A 17,152-nucleotide genomic window follows, 5' to 3' on the forward strand; every position below is an offset into this window, starting at 1 on the left:
ATCCAAACTGCTACCACGTAAATCTAATCTATCCTTGCTAAACTCCCTGCCGCCTATCTCTCCCCACTTCAGTCCAAACTTCACTCTGCTGCCAGGATCATTTTTCTTAAAAAAATAAAATCCAGTCCATATTTGCCCAATCGTCAAGAACCTTCAATGGGTTGCCCATCCACTTTCACAAACAGAAACTCCTTACCGTAGGCTTTAAAGCACTCAATCTTACCTTGCCCCTTCCTACCCTACTTCCCTGATTTCCTTTAACAACGCAGCCCACACACTTCACTCCGCTGATACCAAACTACTCACTATACCCTTGATCTTTTACCCTTATACCCTTCACATCAACTATCACTCTCTCCACCTTATTAAAACCACATTTCCCCAAAGGGGTCTTCCCCAACTAGCCCTCATTTCCCCTTCTCCCACTCCCTTCTGTTGCCCTTGCACTTGGATGTGCACCCTTTATTCATCCCATCCTCAGCCCCACAGCACTTATGTATATATCCAAAATTGATTTATTAAGTTTCTGTCTCCCCCTCTAAACTGTATGCTCCTTGTGGGCACGGGGCAGTCTACCAACTGTTACACAGTACTTTCTCCAGCGCTGAGTTCAGTGCTCTGCACACAGTAAGTGCCCAAAAAATATGATGGATTCATTCAATAGCAGTGTTCTACCCAAAACATAGTAAAAACCACATACTAGGAGACAACCGACTAGACTTGTTATCTCTAAAGTTGACGACACTAAAGCCAAAAATTGACACTCCTTCCATCCACACCCTACCCCCTCCCAAAAAAGCGATAGACGGCTCTCCCTAGCATCAAACTGCTAATTCCCACCTACTCCAGGAGGCTTTCCCAATCCCCCTAATCACATCATCCCATCAAGCCACCTCAAGGACTTGCAAATTATTGATATTCCCCTCAGCACTTATCTATGGTTTGAGGATCAATCAGTTCTATCATATTTATTGAGCGTTTACTGTGTGCAAAGCACTGTACTAAGCGCTTGGGAGAATACACTATAACTGACAATTCCTGTCCACAACGAGCTCACAATCTAGAGGGGGAGACAAACACTAATATAAATAGATGAATAAATAAATAACAGATACGTACATATATACACACACATATGTGCTGTGAGAATGGTAGGGAGGATGAATGAAGGAGCAACTAAGAGCAGCTCAGAAGAATAAGTGGCACAGAAGAGTAACAGTGGCACATAAGAGCGAGAAAACTAATTTATTTTAATTACCCTACATGTAAATTTTCATATGTCCATCTCCCTCATTAGAGTGTAAGGTCTTTGTGGGCAAGGGAACAGGCCTCATACTACTGTTATACTTCTCCAAGTGCTTCCTACATTGCTTAGCGCCCTGTGGGCTCTAAATACATTCCTCTGCTACAGTCTGGGAGTCAGAAGACGCTGGTTCAAGAACCACCTTTGCCACTATCAATCAATCAATCAATCGTATTTATTGAGTGCTTACTGTGTGCAGAGCACTGTACTAAGTGCTTGGGAAGCACAAGTTGGCAACACATAGAGACAGTCCCTACCCAACAGTGGGCTCACAGTCTAAAAGGGGGAGACAGAGAACAAATTATGACCCGAAACAAGTCCCTTCACTTCTCTGGCCCTCAGTTTCCTCACCTGTAAATTAGGGATAAAATAGTGTACCCTGTGGAACTGGAAGGAACCTCAGATCTCCTAACCTGACATCTACCCTAGCCTAGGAGTAAGGCTGCTGGTAGCCTCCCAAAAGTGTTATTCATTAACATTTGTGAACTCTTCATTAACATTTGAAAAAAACTCCAGGATGACACCTAAGGATGCGAAATCTCTCTGGGTTGTGACAAAGGGTGTGGGGGGGAGTAATTCTAATTGGATTAACACTAGCTTTTGTTTTTTTCCAGATGATGAGTCCTTTGTTCGGACCAGGTGGACAACATTTCAATATAATTAGATTATGATATCCTTTCTTGGACAACGGAGATACCTGAGCTTCAAAGTCAAACACAGTCCAAATACTGCTCATCCTACCTACAACATAATTATTTGACCTTGGCCACAATAATCCTTGCTAAATTGTTACATTTACCTATGCCTTCAAAGAAATTAAAACTCTGTCATTGTCTCTCCTTGGCATCACGTGTCAAGGTAGAGCAAACAGGCCTCTTTCCTAACACTTCCCTCTCACTTCCAGACCAGAGCCATCGCCCAGGAACGAGAGAGTTCATAACCAAACGAAGGGGTCCACGTTGCTGTAACTGAGTGCTGGAGAAGGTGAGAGGAGATTAGTTGCCAGAGGCAGAAGCTGGTGATGTGAACCAAGCAGACCACCAGCTCTTGAGGAGACAATGAGCTACCTCCCAGTTACCTACCAGCTAGGTGAGTGGTAGTATTCAGTGTAAGCAGCAAGGGAAGCTTGTGAGGAGCTCCACTATGTCAATTTGATGCTTGGAGCAGCAATGATTGGTAAATTCTAGGGGGGAGTGCCTAGAGCCACTGGGCAGTTATTTCTTCATTTCTTCTTTCCAACCTCACTGAGAAGGAGTGAGTGCTGGCAGAAAAGGCCCGGTTGACCAGCCTAGAAACTCCTCTCCAATCCTGCCCTTCGTTTGTTTATGAAGTCTCTCGTTCCTGGGTGATAGCTCTTGTCTGGAAGTGAGAGGGAAGTGTTAGGGAAGAAGCTTGCTTAATAATAATAATAGTATTTGTTAAGCGCTTACTATATGCCAAGCACTCTTCTAAGCACTAGGTTAGGTTATCGGGTTGTCCTATGTGGGGCTTGCAGTCTTAATCCCCATTTTACAGATGAAGTAACTGAGATTCAGAAGTTAAGTGACTTGCCCAGAGTCACACAATTGACAAATGGCAGGGCCAGGATTAGAACCCACGGCCTCTGACTCCCAAGCCCACGCTCTTTCCACTAAGCCACGCTGCTTGTTCTACCTTGACAATGACAGGGTGTAATTTCTTTGATGGCACAGATAAGCCTAAAGTTTTAGCCACGAGTATTATGGCCAAGGTAAAATAAGTAACTTATTGATATTAATGTCTGACTCCCCTTCTAGAATGTAAGCTCATTGTGGGCAATTATTGTTATATTGTACAATACCAAGCTGCTTAGTACAGTGCTTTGCACACAGTAAGCACTCAATAAATACAACTGAATGAATGAATTCCCCTCTCCATACACACAACCTTCTCTTACTTGACCCTCCGGATCCTTGGCACTCCAGACCAAAATACCCACAACCTCTTTCACTGCCGCCTACGACAATCCCTCATCTTTTCTCTTCAGAGAACGAGACGCAGTACCGCTGGCTCTTACTTTGGGAGTCTGAGCAGAGTCCTACAGCCAAAGCGATGATTCCCAGTGGCTCCTCAGTAGCCTATCAGGGCTCTTGGGAAGAGCCCACTGGACCAGATCCTGGTTGGGACAGGGTAGGAAAGAGAGGGAACAGAATGACAAAAGATGGACCGGAAAACACTGAGGGGGAAGAAAAAAGGAACTGGAGAAGGTGCTTGAATAAGTGGAAAAAGTAGAATTTGGAAGCAATGGAACTGCAATCTAGTGGCTTGATTTAATAACTACCTGCCTAAAGTAGTAGTAGGTTTAAAAAAAATGGTATTTTTTCAGAGCTTACTAAGTGCCAGGCACTGTACAAAGCTCTTCAATGGATATGAGATAGCCAGGTTGGACACAGTCCCCGTCCCACATGGGGCTCACAGTCTTCATCCCCATTTTACAGATGAGGTAACTGAAGCACAGAGAGGTGAAGTGACTTGTCCAAGGTCACAAGGCAGACAAGCGGCGGATCCGGGAGGTCCTCTGACTTCCATGCCGGGCTCTTTCCACTAGGTCATGCTGCTTCTCAAGCTTGACTTCATTTCTTCCAATTCTCAATAAAAGTAGAAGACCTAGTACAATCTAATCCCCTCATGGGCAGGTACCAGGCCTTCTGCTTTTATTGTAACTTCCCAAAATGGCTGGTGCAGTGTTCTGCACAGAGTGGGCACTCAAAGAGTACTGACGATGAGACCTTAAGCAATGCTACAATACAAGATTATGATGTGTGCCTCCAACTACACTTCAAATGTTATAACTGACACAGAATCATGGTAAGCACCAGACCTTTAACATGCTGTGCAAAGTATCTAAAGCTCCCAACTTTGGAAAAAATATGCTAACATTAGCTCTCGGAATCAACATTTTCCAGATTACTACATTAACAAATTGCTTTGGAGGCTATCTCTGTCAGCGGAGACTCTGAAGCCAAACGGAATTTATACACACGATTTTAAAACTGCAGTTAGAGGTGTTTACCCAATTTTAGAAATCAACTAAAAATTCAGACAAAAGTTTCAGCCAAGAGGCAGTCATATCATCACCACCATCACATTGGGGGTACGTTCTGAAAAGAAAAAGAAAAAAAAAGGGGGACACTACCGAACAACATCTTATTGCTAAGTGACTCATGGGAGGCCAAAGAAGTTTAGGAATTTACAGTATATAAATGACAGGATTCATTTCAGCCACAGGATATTAAAAGGAACACTAATATTCAACAGCATTCACCATGGCCTTCTAATATTCAACAGCATTCACCATGGCCTTCAAATCCCCACAGGACTCACTATGGAATACTATTTACCTTGGGATGAGAAGATATTGAAGACAAAGGAACACAAACCAAAACCAGAAAAATTACTGTACGGCGGAGAACTGAAAAAAAAAAAAACTGAGTGGCCCGGTTGAGACCATGTTGCTTCTCCATAACCCCATCATCATATAGCTGTGATTAAAAGGACATTTCATGCAATGATTCTGGGTGCCTGATCAGTATCGAGGGCATTTACCTATTTCATCAAAAAATCCATCAGTAGCATCAACGATACCAGGCAAGCATCCCAACTTAAAAAGCACAACTGAATATGACTACTGCAGTCCTCCTTTTCTTCCCATTTCCATTTTACAATATTCATTCATTCATTCAATCGTATTTATTGAGTGCTTACTATGCACAGAGCACTGTACTAGGAGCTTGGCGAGTACAATTCAGCAACCGATAGAGACGATCCCTACCCAACAAGGGGCTCACCGTCTAGAAGGGGGAGACAGATAACAAAACAAGTAGACAGGCATCAATAGCATCAAATAAGAACAGCAACAACCACCTCAAGGCGGGCCCTTCCTAGAAAACTACTGGCTACCTGAGGTTGGTAACCGAAAGGCACAGCCTTAGGCCACCGACGACATGGAGAATGCTCTGGGCCAAGATAAGTCTTAGTTAAATATCACTTGTTTACAACCCAACTAGAAAAGAATCATTCTAATGATGCAGGAGTTTAAACTCAGTAACACTATTAAAAAGAAAACCGATGAAATTTGTTGCCCTATTCCAAAATTCACTCTTCCTCTAACAGGTGACCATACCATTGAGAAAACAGAGAATTGCCAGTACAATCCATATGGCTGATCTCCTACTTTTTGAGCAGTATTCTCTTTTCTTTTCTTTTCTTTTATGTGTTGCCAATTTGTACTTCCCAAGCGCTTAGTACAGTGCTCTGCACATAGTAAGCGCTCAATAAATACGATTGATTGATTGATTGATTGATTTTCTTTGTAGCCTGGAATACCATTCACTGTCCTTTAAATATCGTGGAAAAGTGCAACCAACGTAATAATATTATTCTTTGATTACACGAAACGGCAAGTCTTTTTCTTTTTCTAAGATTGCAGCTAAATGCTGCTATGAAATGTGACGTCAACTTCCTGGATCCCTGTCAGGATCCTATATTAGCGGTGTCAGAATGAGGAGAAGGCAGTCCTAAAACGATCGGCAACCAGGAAAGAAAATCTTGCTTTTCTTTGTTTTGTTTTTTTCCATTTTGCCAAATGTGTGACAGAACTTAAAAATCCACTGGAAGCCACAATCCCAAGATATTACCAACAGGTAGGGCTGCTGCAGTTCAACTGGTGCATAGGGATTCGGCCTCACATATGCAAGGATACTTGCACTTGCTGCGGTCTCCCAAGGGCTTCCTAACACCAGCTCTGCTTCCTGTCATCAGGACCCTCCAAAATCCCAGGCTAAATTGGAGAAAAAAATACGCTCCTCCCCGCATTCTCCACCTGCCTGCTTCAACTCCTACTTGGAAGCGGGGTGTGGGGGGACAGAAATGGAAGGGGATGACGAGAGGCCAGCAACGGCCCTCTCAAAAAGCCTTAGTATTTCCCTAATGTTGCCAGGCAATCAAGCAAGATAGCAGGGGGCTGGGCCTAAAAGGTGGCCAAGCCGGAAAGAATTTTAATAAGCTCTGACCCCTCCCTCCCCCACAAAAGAGATACTCAACCATCTTACAGAAAATGTATATTTTCTGGTGAATTCTGAGCTCTCTCTGCAGGTAAACACTTGTTAGGTTCGCATAAGGATAGCAGGAAGAGGTAGGGAGTATTATACTTTCTAACGTATGTGCACGGGCTGCCCTACGGTTGCTTTAAACAGGTTAAAAACGGGAATTTTCTTTTGTTAGTAATGCTAACGAGATCTAACGGCCAAACTGTATCCTTTCCTGGTTCTGACTGTCTTCTATTATGACTTTCGGCAATATCTCACAGCGCTTCCAACATGGTGCTATTATTCTGAGTTTCCTGACGCTGACAGCTGGGTCTTCCCCTGTTACGCTGAGGTATTTCAGACATTTTTAGAGACACCTTAAAGATTAACGGACACGTCAAACACACAGGAGTTATTGTGATCTCGGCATAACACTAGTTACCCTTGAATGTCCTTTACTCCCACCAGGAATACCTTAGCTCGGAAGCGGCCGTAAATTTCAAGGTAAAACAAGTATCTGAAAGGATGGACTTTGATTATACAAACGAAGACAACCCTGATGTAACTGTCGGCTCACAAGCGAACTGGTTAAAAAAAACAACACAAACAACGACGACAAAAAACCCAACGGGTCCCTTACAGGTTGAAATTTCACTTTCCCCACCAACTGCCAGATACGTAGCTGTACGAGAGCACGCCAGACCCTGCAGTTCTTTCTAAAAGCAGGATCGCCTAGTAAAAAAGAGAATCTTCTCCGAGGGTCTCGTGAGAGGATGAAAAACCACGAAAAATTGGTCAGCTGTGTAACTTTGGGCAAGTGACTTCACTCTTCTAGACTGTGAGCCCACTGCTGGGTAGGGACCGTCTCTATATGTTCCCAACTCATACTTTCCAAGCGCTTAGAACAGTGCTCTGCACACAGTAAGCGCTCAATCAATACGACTGATTGATTGATTGATTCTCCGGGCCTCAGTTCCCTCATCTGTAAAATGGGGATGAAGACCGTGAGCCCACCGTGGGACAACCTGATCACCTTGTAACCTCCCCAGCGCTTAGAACAGTGCTTTGCACATAGTAAGTGCTTAATAAATGCCATTATTATTATTATTATTATTATTATTATTATTATTATTATTAACTGGAGGAAAAAATAAAAGCCCGCGACGGGCTCGCAACCGCCGGGAAAGTGACTTTTGTCCCGATCGGGTTACCTGAGTTGAAAAACCTTTTTAGAATCGGATTCGTTTGGCCTAAACGCAGGCCAGGCCTTGAGGCCTGCAGGTAGAGTTGACTGGATTGACTGGATTTTGTATTTTCGCCGAAAACGCCAGTCCTGGCGATTGGGTTATTGGAAGCAACTACGGGCGAATTAGCCGATTTCTGAATCAAACCGGCGATTAAAATCGCGCTTTTTAGGAGGTGGGAGCGTTGAGAGGGAAGAGGCCACGACTCTCCCGAGGACAGAACCGGTATCGGGGCCAACTTGTGCTTCCCAAGCGCTTAGTACAGTGCTCTGCACACAGTAAGCACTCAATAAATACGAATGAATAAATGAACGAATCGGGGTGCGCTCCGGATTCCAATAAAAGCAGGCTGAATCCAGCGGGGGGGGGGGGGGGGAACGAGGCCATCTGATCCCAAATGGGAAGGAGGGAAGCCCAGAAGGAGAGCAGGGGGGCTGAATAAGGCGGGCCATCAATCAATCAATCGATCGTATTTATTGAGCGCTTACTGGGTGCAGAGCACTGTACTAAGCGCTTGGGAAGTACAAGTTGGCAACATATAGCGACAGTCCCCACCCAACAGTGGGCTCACAGTCTAAAAGGGGGAGACAGAGAACAAAACCAAACATATTAACAAAATAAAATAAATAGAATAGATATGTACAAGTAAAATAGAGTAATAAATATGTATTAACAAAATAAAATAAATAGAATAGATATGTACAAGTAAAATAGAGTAATAAATATGTACAAACAGATATACATATATACAGGTGCTGTGGGGAAGGGAAGGAGGTAAGATGAGGGGGATGGAGAGGGGGACGAGGGGGAGAGGAAGGAAGGGGCTCAGTCTGGGAAGGCCTCCTGAAGGAGGCTCCGCCACATGTCTGCTGTGTGACCTTGGGCAAGTCACTTCTCTGAGCCTCGGTTATCTCACCTGTAAAATGAGGATTAAGACTGAGCCCCACATGCGACAACTTGATCACCTTGTATCCCCCCCCAGCGCTTACAACAGTGCTCTGCCCATAGTAAGAGCTTAACAAATGCCATTAGTATTATTATTAGAAGGGGGAGATGGAGAACAAAACATATTGACAAAATAAAATAGAGTGATCAATACGTACAATCGCCACCTGCAATGAGGAAAGTTTTAGACTGTGAACCCACTGTCGGGTAGGGACTGTCTCTATATGTTGCCAACTTGTACTTCCCAAGCGCTTAGTCCAGTGCTCTGCACACAGTAAGCGCTCAATAAATACGATTGATTGATTGGCTAATCATTCATTCAATCGTATTGACTGAGCGCTTGCTGTGTGCTAAGCGCTTGGGAAGTCCAAGCTGGCAACATCTAGAGACGGTCCCTGCCCAACAGCGGGCTCACGGTCTAGAAGCAAGCGTGGCTCGGTGGAAAGAGCCCGGGCTTTGGAGTCAGAGGTCCTGGGTTCGAATCCCGGCTCCGCCGACTGTCAGCTGTGTGACTCTGGGCAAGTCACTTAACTGCTCTTTTAGACTGTAAGCCCACTGTTGGGTAGAAACCGCCTCTTTATGCTGCCAACTTGGACTTCCCAAGCGCTTAGTACAGTGCTCTGCACACAGTAAGCGCTCAATAAATACGACTGATGGATTGCTCTGTGCCTCAGTGACCTCATCTGTAAAATGGGGATGAAGACTGGGAGCCCCCCGTGGGACCACCTGATCACCTTGTTACCCTCCCCAGCGCTTAGAACAGCGCACATAGTAAGCGCTTATCAAAGGGCATCATTATGATTATTACTAGAAGGGGGAGATGGAGAACAAAACGTATTGACAAAATAAAATGGGGTGATCAATACGTACAATCGCTACAATGAGGAAAGTTGTTTTAGACTGTGAGCCCACTGTCGGGTAGGGACTGTCTCTATATGTTGCCAACTTGTACTTCCCAAGCGCTTAGTCCAGTGCTCCGCGCACAGTAAGCGCTCAATAAATACGATTGACTGATTGCCAACTTGTCCTTCCCAGGCGCTTAGTCCAGTGCTCCGCGCACAGTAAGCGCTCAATCAATACGATTGATTGATTGATTGCGGGGAGGAGGCCCAGCGCTTGCAGGCCCGGCCCGCACCACCGTCACACACCCACACACGCGCGCTCAGCACAGTGCTTTGCACACCTGTATATATGTTTGCATGGATTTATTACTCTATTTTACTTGTACATATTTACTATTCTATTTATTTTATTTGGTTAATATGTGTTGTTTTGTCATCTTCCTCCCCTTTCTAGACTGTGAGCCTGCTGTTGGGTAGGGACCGCCTCTGAAGGTTACCCACTTGTACTTCCCAAGCGCTTAGTCCAGTGCTCCGCACACAGTAAGTGCTCAATAAATACGATTGACTGATTGCCAACTTGTCCTTCCCAAGCGCTTCGTCCAGTGCTCCGCACACAGTAAGCGCTCAATAAATACGATTGATTGATTGATTGCGGGGAGGAGGCCCGGCCCGCACCACCGTCACACACCACACACACGTGCGCGCGCTCAGCACAGTGCTTTGCACACCTGCATAAATGTTTGTATGGATTTATTACTCTATTTTACTTGTACATATTTACTATTCTATTTATTTTATTTTGTTAGTATGTTTGGTTTTGTTCTCTGTCTCCCCCTTTCTAGACTGTGAGCCCGCTGTTGGGTAGGGGCCGTCTCTGTAGGTTACCAACTTGTACTTCCTAAGTGCTTAGGCCAGTGCTCCGCACACAGTAAGCGCTCAATAAATACGATTGACTGATTGCCAACTTGTCCATCCCAAGCGTTTAGTCCAGTGCTCCGCACACAGTAAGCGCTCAATCAATACGATTGATTGCGGGGAGGAGGCCCAGCGCTCGCAGGCCCGGCCCACACCACCGTCACACACCACACACGCGCGCGCGCGCTCAGCACAGCGCTTTGCACACCTGTATATACGTTTGTACGGATTTATTACTCTCATTTGTACATATTTACTATTCCATTTATTTTATTTGGTTAATATGTATTGTTTTGTCATCTGCCTCCCCTTTCTAGACTGTGAGCCCGCTGTTGGGTAGGGACCGTCTCTGTATGTTACCCACTTGTACTTCCCAAGTGCTTAGTCCAGTGCTCCGCACACAGTAAGCGCTCAATAAATACGATTGACTGATTGCCAACATGTACTTCCCAGGCACTTAGTCCAGTGCTCCGCACACAGTAAGCGCTCAACAAATACGATTGATGGATTGCGGGGAAGAGGCCCAGCGCTCGCAGGCCCAGCCCGCACCACACACACGCGCGCGCTCAGCACAGTGCTCTGCACACCTGTATATATGCTTGTACGGATTTATTACTCTATTTTACTTGTACATATTTACTATTCTATTTATTTTATTTGGTTAATACGTGTTGTTTTGTCATCTGCCTCCCCCTTCTACACTGTGAGCCCGCTGTTGGGTAGGGACCGTCTCTGTAGGTTACCAACTTGGACTTCCCAAGCGCTTAGTACAGTGCCCTGCACACAGTAAGCGCTCAATAAATACGATTGACTGATTGCCAACTTGTCCTTCCCAGGCGCTTAGTCCAGTGCTCCGCACACAGTAAGCGCTCATTAAATAGGATTGATTGATTGATTGCGGGGAGGAGGCCCAGCGCTCGCAGGCCCAGCCCGCACCACCGTCACACACCCCACACACGCGCGCGCGTGCTCAGCACAGTGCTTTGCACACCTGCATATATGTTTGTACGGATTTATTACTCTATGTTACTTGTACATACTTACTATTCTATTTATTTTATGTGTTGTTTTGTCATCTGCCTCCCCTTTCTAGACTGTGAGCCCGCTGTTGGGTAGGGACCATCTCTGTAGGTTACCAACTTGGACTTCCCAAGCGCTTAGTCCAGTGCTCCGCACACTGGAAGCGCTCAATAAATACGATTGACTGATTGCCAGCTTGTACTTCCCAGGCGCTTAGTCCAGTGCTCCGCACACAGTAAGTGCTCAACAAATACGATTGATTGATTGATTGATTGCGGGGAGGAGGCCCAGCGCTCGCAGGCCCGGCCCATACCACACACACGCGCTCGCGCGCGCGCTCAGCACAGTGCTTTGCACACCTGTACATACGTTTGTATGGATTTATTACTCTATTTTACTTGCACATATTTACTATTCTATTTATTTTATTTGGTTAATATGTGTTGTTTTGTCATCTGCCTCCCCTTTCCACACTGTGAGCCTGCTGTTGGGTAGGGACTGTCTCTGTAGGTTACCAACTTGGACTTCCCAAGCGCTTAGTCCAGTGCTCCGCACACAGTAAGTGCTCAATAAATACGATTGACTGATTGCCAGCTTGTCCTTCCCAGGCGCTTAGTCCAGTGCTCCGCACACAGTAAGCGCTCAACAAATACGACTGATTGATTGACTGCGGGGAGGAGGCCCAGCGCTCGCAGGCCCGGCCCGCACCACACACACGCGCGCGCTCAGCACAGCGCTTTGCACACCTATACATACGTTTGTACGGATTTATTACTCTATTTTCCTTGTACATATTTACTATTCTATTTATTTTACGTGTTGTTTTGTTATCTGCCTCCCCTTTCCACACTGTGAGCCCGCTGTTGGGTAGGGGCCATCTCTGTAGGTTACCCACTTGGACTTCCCAAGCACTTAGTCCAGTGCTCCGCACACAGTAAGCGCTCAATAAATATGATTGATTGATTGCCAACTTGTCCATCCCAAGCGCTTAGTCCAGTGCTCCGCACACAGTAAGCGCTCAACAAATACGATTGATTGACTGATTGCGGGGAGGAGGCCCAGCGCTCGCAGGCCCGGCCCGCACCACACACGCGCGCGCGCTCAGCACAGCGCTTTGCACGCCTGTACATACGTTTGTATGGATTTATTACTCTATTTTCCTTGTACATATTTACTATTCTACTTATTTTACGTGTTATTTTGTCATCTGCCTCCCCTTTCTAGACTGTGAGCCCGCTGTTGGGTAGGGACCGTCTCTGTAGGTTACCCACTTGGGACTTCCCAAGCGCTAAGTCCAGTGCTCCGCACACAGTAAGCGCTCAATAAATACGATTGACTGATTGCCAACTTGTCCTTCCCAGGCGCTTAGTCCAGTGCTCCGCACACAGTAAGCGCTCAACAAATACGACTGATTGATTGATTGCGGGGAGGAGGCCCAGCGCTCGCAGGCCCGGCCCGCACCACACACGCGCGCGCGCGCGCTCAGCACAGCGCTCTGCACACCTGTATATACGCTTGTACGGATTTATTACTCTATTTTACTTGTACACATTTACTATTCTATTTATTTTATTTGGTTAATATGTGTTGTTTTGCTCCCCTTTCTAGACTGTGAGCCCGCTGTTGGGTAGGGACCGTCTCTGTAGGTTACCCACTTGGACTTCCCCAGCGCTTAGTACAGTGCCCTGCACACAGTAAGCTTTCAATAAATACGACTGACTGATTGCCAACTTGTCCTTCCCAGGCGCTTAGTCCAGTGCTCCGCACACAGTAAGCGCTCAATCAATACGATTGATTGATTGATTGCGGGGAGGAGGCCCGGAGGCCGGGACCGGCGCTCGCAGGCCCGGCCCGCACCACCGTCACACACCACACACGCGCGCGCGCGCGCTCAGCACAGTGCTTTGCACACCTGTACATACGTTTGTACGGATTTATTACTCTATGTTACTTGTACACATTTACTATTCAATTTATTTTATGTGTTATTTTGTCATCTGCCTCCCCTTTCTAGACTGTGAGCCCGCTGTTGGGTAGGGACCGTCTCTGTAGGTTACCCACTTGGACTTCCCAAGCGCTTAGTCCAGTGCTCCGCACACAATATGCACTCAATAAATACGATTGACTGATTGCCAACTTGTCCTTCCCAAGCGCTTCGTCCAGTGCTCCGCACACAGTAAGCGCTCAACAAATACGATTGATTGATTGATTGCGGGGAGGAGGCCCGGCGCTCGCAGGCCCGGCCCGCACCACACACACGCGCGCGCTCAGCACAGCGCTTTGCACACCTGTATATACGCTTGTACGGATTTATTACTCTATTTTACTTGTACACATTTACTATTCTATTTATTTTATTTGGCTAATATGTGTTGTTTTGTCATCTGCCTCCCCTTTCTATACTGTGAGCCCGCTGTTGGGTAGGGACCGTCTCTGAAGGTTACCCACTTGGACTTCCCAAGCGCTTAGTCCAGTGCTCCGCACACAGTAAGCGCTCAATAAATACGATTGAATGATTGCCAACTTGTCCATCCCAAGCGTTTAGTCCAGTGCTCCGCACACAGTAAGCGCTCAATCAATACGATTGATTGATTGATTGCGGGGAGGAGGCCCGAGGCCCGGCCCGCACCACCGTCACACACCACACGCGCGCGCGCTCAGCACAGCGCTTTGCACACCTGTACATACGTTTGTACGGATTTATTACTCTATGCTACTTGTACATATTTACTATTCTATTTATTTTATTTTGTTAGTATGTTTGGGTTTGTTCTCTGCCTCCCCTTTCTAGACTGTGAGCCCGCTGTTGGGTAGGGACCGCCTCTGTAGGTTACCCACTTGTACTTCCCAAGCGCTTAGTCCAGTGCTCCGCACACAGTAAGCGCTCAATCAATACGACTGACTGATTGCCAACTTGCCAGGCGCTTAGTCCAGTGCTCCGCACACAGTAAGCGCTCAATCAATACGATTGATTGCGGAGAGGAGGCCCAGCGCTCGCAGGCCCGGCCCGCACCACACACGCACGCGCGCTCAGCACAGCGCTTTGCACACCTGTACATACGTTTGTACGGACTCATTACTCTATTTTCCTTGTACATATTAACTATTCTATTTATTTTACGTGTTATTTTGTCATCTGCCTCCCCTTTCCACACTGTGAGCCCGCTGTTGGGTAGGGACCGTCTCTGTAGGTCCCCCACTTGGGACTTCCCAAGCGCTTAGTCCAGTGCTCCGCACACAGTAAGCGCTCAATCAATACGACTGACTGATTGCCAACTTGCCAGGCGCTTAGTCCAGTGCTCCGCACACAGTAAGCGCTCAATCAATACGATTGATTGCGGAGAGGAGGCCCAGCGCTCGCAGGCCCGGCCCGCACCACACACGCGCGCGCGCTCAGCACAGCGCTTTGCACACCTGTACATACGTTTGTACGGACTCATTACTCTATTTTCCTTGTACATATTAACTATTCTATTTATTTTACGTGTTGTTTTGTCATCTGCCTCCCCTTTCCACACTGTGAGCCCGCTGTTGGGTAGGGACCGTCTCTGTAGGTTCCCCACTTGGGACTTCCCAAGCGCTTAGTCCAGTGCTCCGCACACAGTAAGCGCTCAATAAATACGATTGACTGATTGCCAACTTGCCAGGCGCTTAGTCCAGTGCTCCGCACACAGTAAGCGCTCAATCAATACGATTGATTGCGGGGAGGAGGCCCAGCGCTCGCAGGCCCGGCCCGCACCACACACGCGCGCGCGCGCGCTCAGCACAGCGCTCTGCACACCTGTATATACAACTGTACGGATTTATTACTCTATTTTACTTGTACACATTTACTATTCTATTTATTTTATTTGGTTAATATGTGTTGTTTTGCTCCCCTTTCTAGACTGTGAGCCCGCTGTTGGGTAGGGACCGTCTCTGTAGGTCACCCACTTGGGACTTCCCAAGCGCTTAGTCCAGTGCTCCGCACACAGTAAGCGCTCAAGAAATACGATTGAATGATTGCCAACTTGTCCTTCCCAAGCGCTTAGTCCAGTGCTCCGCACACAGTAAGCGCTCAATCAATACGATTGATTGCGGGGAGGAGGCCCAGCGTTCGCAGGCCCGGCCCGCACCACACACGCACGCGCGCTCAGCACAGCGCTTTGCACACCTGTACATACGTTTGTACGGATTTATTGCTCTATATTACTTGTACATATTTACTATTCTATTTATTTTATGTGTTGTTTTGTCATCTGCGTCCCCTTTCCACACTGTGAGCCCGCTGTTGGGTAGGGGCCGTCTCTGTAGGTTACCCACTCGGACTTCCCAAGCGCTTAGCCCAGTGCTCCGCACACAGTAAGCGCTCAATAAATACGACTGACTGATTGCCAACTTGTCCATCCCAAGCGCTTAGTCCAGTGCTCCGCACACAGTAAGCGCTCAATAAGTACGACTGATTGATTGATTGCGGGGAGGAGGCCCGAGGCCCGGCCCGCACCACCGTCACACACCCCACACGCGCGCGCGCGCTCAGCACAGCGCTTTGCACACCTGTACATACGTTTGTACGGACTTATTACTCTATGTTACTTGTACATATTTACTATTCTATTTATTTTATTTGGTTAATATGTGCTGTTTTGTCATCTGCCTCCCCTTTCCACACTGTGAGCCCGCTGTTGGGTAGGGACCGTCTCTGCAGGTCACCCACTTGGGACTTCCCAAGCGCTTAGCCCAGTGCTCCGCACACAGTAAGCGCTCAATCCATACGACTGACTGATTGCCAACTTGCCAGGCGCTTAGTCCAGTGCTCCGCACACAGTAAGCGCTCATTCAATACGATTGATTGATTGCGGGGAGGAGGCCCGGGCCGCACCACCGTCACACACCCCACACACGCGCGCGCGGGCGCGCGCTCAGTACAGTGCTTCGCACATAGTGAGCGCCCCAACCGCCGGCCTCGTCGTGATTCGGAGCGCGCAGCCCTCCTCGGGAGAGGTAGGCCCGCCGGCTTCCCTTCCGGGCCTCCTCCTCCCTCGCCTCACGACGCGAAGAAGCACCGGCGGCGGCCGACTTACTTTGATTGAACACCTCCACCAGGTCTGCGCAGTTCTCGCACATCGTTCAGCCGCCGCCGCCGCCGCCGCCGCCCCCCCTCCCCCGCTCCGATCGCACCGACTGATCCCGACCGGAGGGGGGGGGAGGGGGGAGGGGAGAAACCGGCCGTCCCGGGGAGGGGGGGGCGGGGGGGGGGGGGAGGAGGGGCGCGGGGCCGCCTGAGGCGGGGAAGGACGGGGGGCGGGGGGGGGACAGAAGCGGCACGGTCACTTCACCGACCAAACCCCGCCGCCGCCGCCGCCATTTTACTAGCGCGCTCGGCTGTTTCCGACGGAGCCGAAGGCAGCGGCGCTCGCTCTCATCGCGCCCCCCCCCCACCACCTCCTCCCGTCCGTCACCACACGCCGCCCCCCCCTCCTCCCGCCGCGGGCGCGCGCACGCAGACGGACGGACGCACGCCGACGCACGCACGCCGCGGCTCCCTCCCTTTCCTCTTCCGCCGTCCCGGATCTCCGGCCGGGGCCGGAAGGAAAACACGAGGCCCGCGCGCGCCTGCGCGCGCCGCCCTGGTGGGAGGTGGGGGGAAGGGGCGGGGCAAGATGGCGGCGTCTGTGGCGGTTTCTTTCCCCCCTCACGCCCCCCCCACTCCCGCTTCTCCTCAGGGAGCCTCGATTCATTTAGTCGTATTTGATTCATTCATTCATTCATTCTCATTCAGTCGCATTTATTGAGCGCTTACTGTGTGCAGAGCACTGTACTAAGCGCTTGGAAAGTACAAGCTGGCAGCATAAGGAG

General features: G+C 48.2%; 1 protein-coding gene across 1 annotated transcript in view; it reads right to left on the reverse strand.

Annotated features, from left to right (window-relative positions):
• Positions 1-16,457, reverse strand: part of USP34 (ubiquitin specific peptidase 34) — a 196,897-nt gene extending 180,440 nt beyond the window's left edge. The window contains 1 exon segment of the mRNA XM_038751121.1: positions 16,378-16,457. Coding sequence (XP_038607049.1) covers positions 16,378-16,420 — 43 coding nt within the window. The 5' untranslated portion in view covers positions 16,421-16,457.
• Between the last annotated feature and the right edge of the window lie 695 nt (positions 16,458-17,152).

The sequence above is a fragment of the Tachyglossus aculeatus genome, chromosome 9 (genome assembly GCF_015852505.1).
Source record: "Tachyglossus aculeatus isolate mTacAcu1 chromosome 9, mTacAcu1.pri, whole genome shotgun sequence".
In the NCBI taxonomy this organism is placed as follows: Eukaryota; Metazoa; Chordata; class Mammalia; order Monotremata; family Tachyglossidae; genus Tachyglossus; species Tachyglossus aculeatus.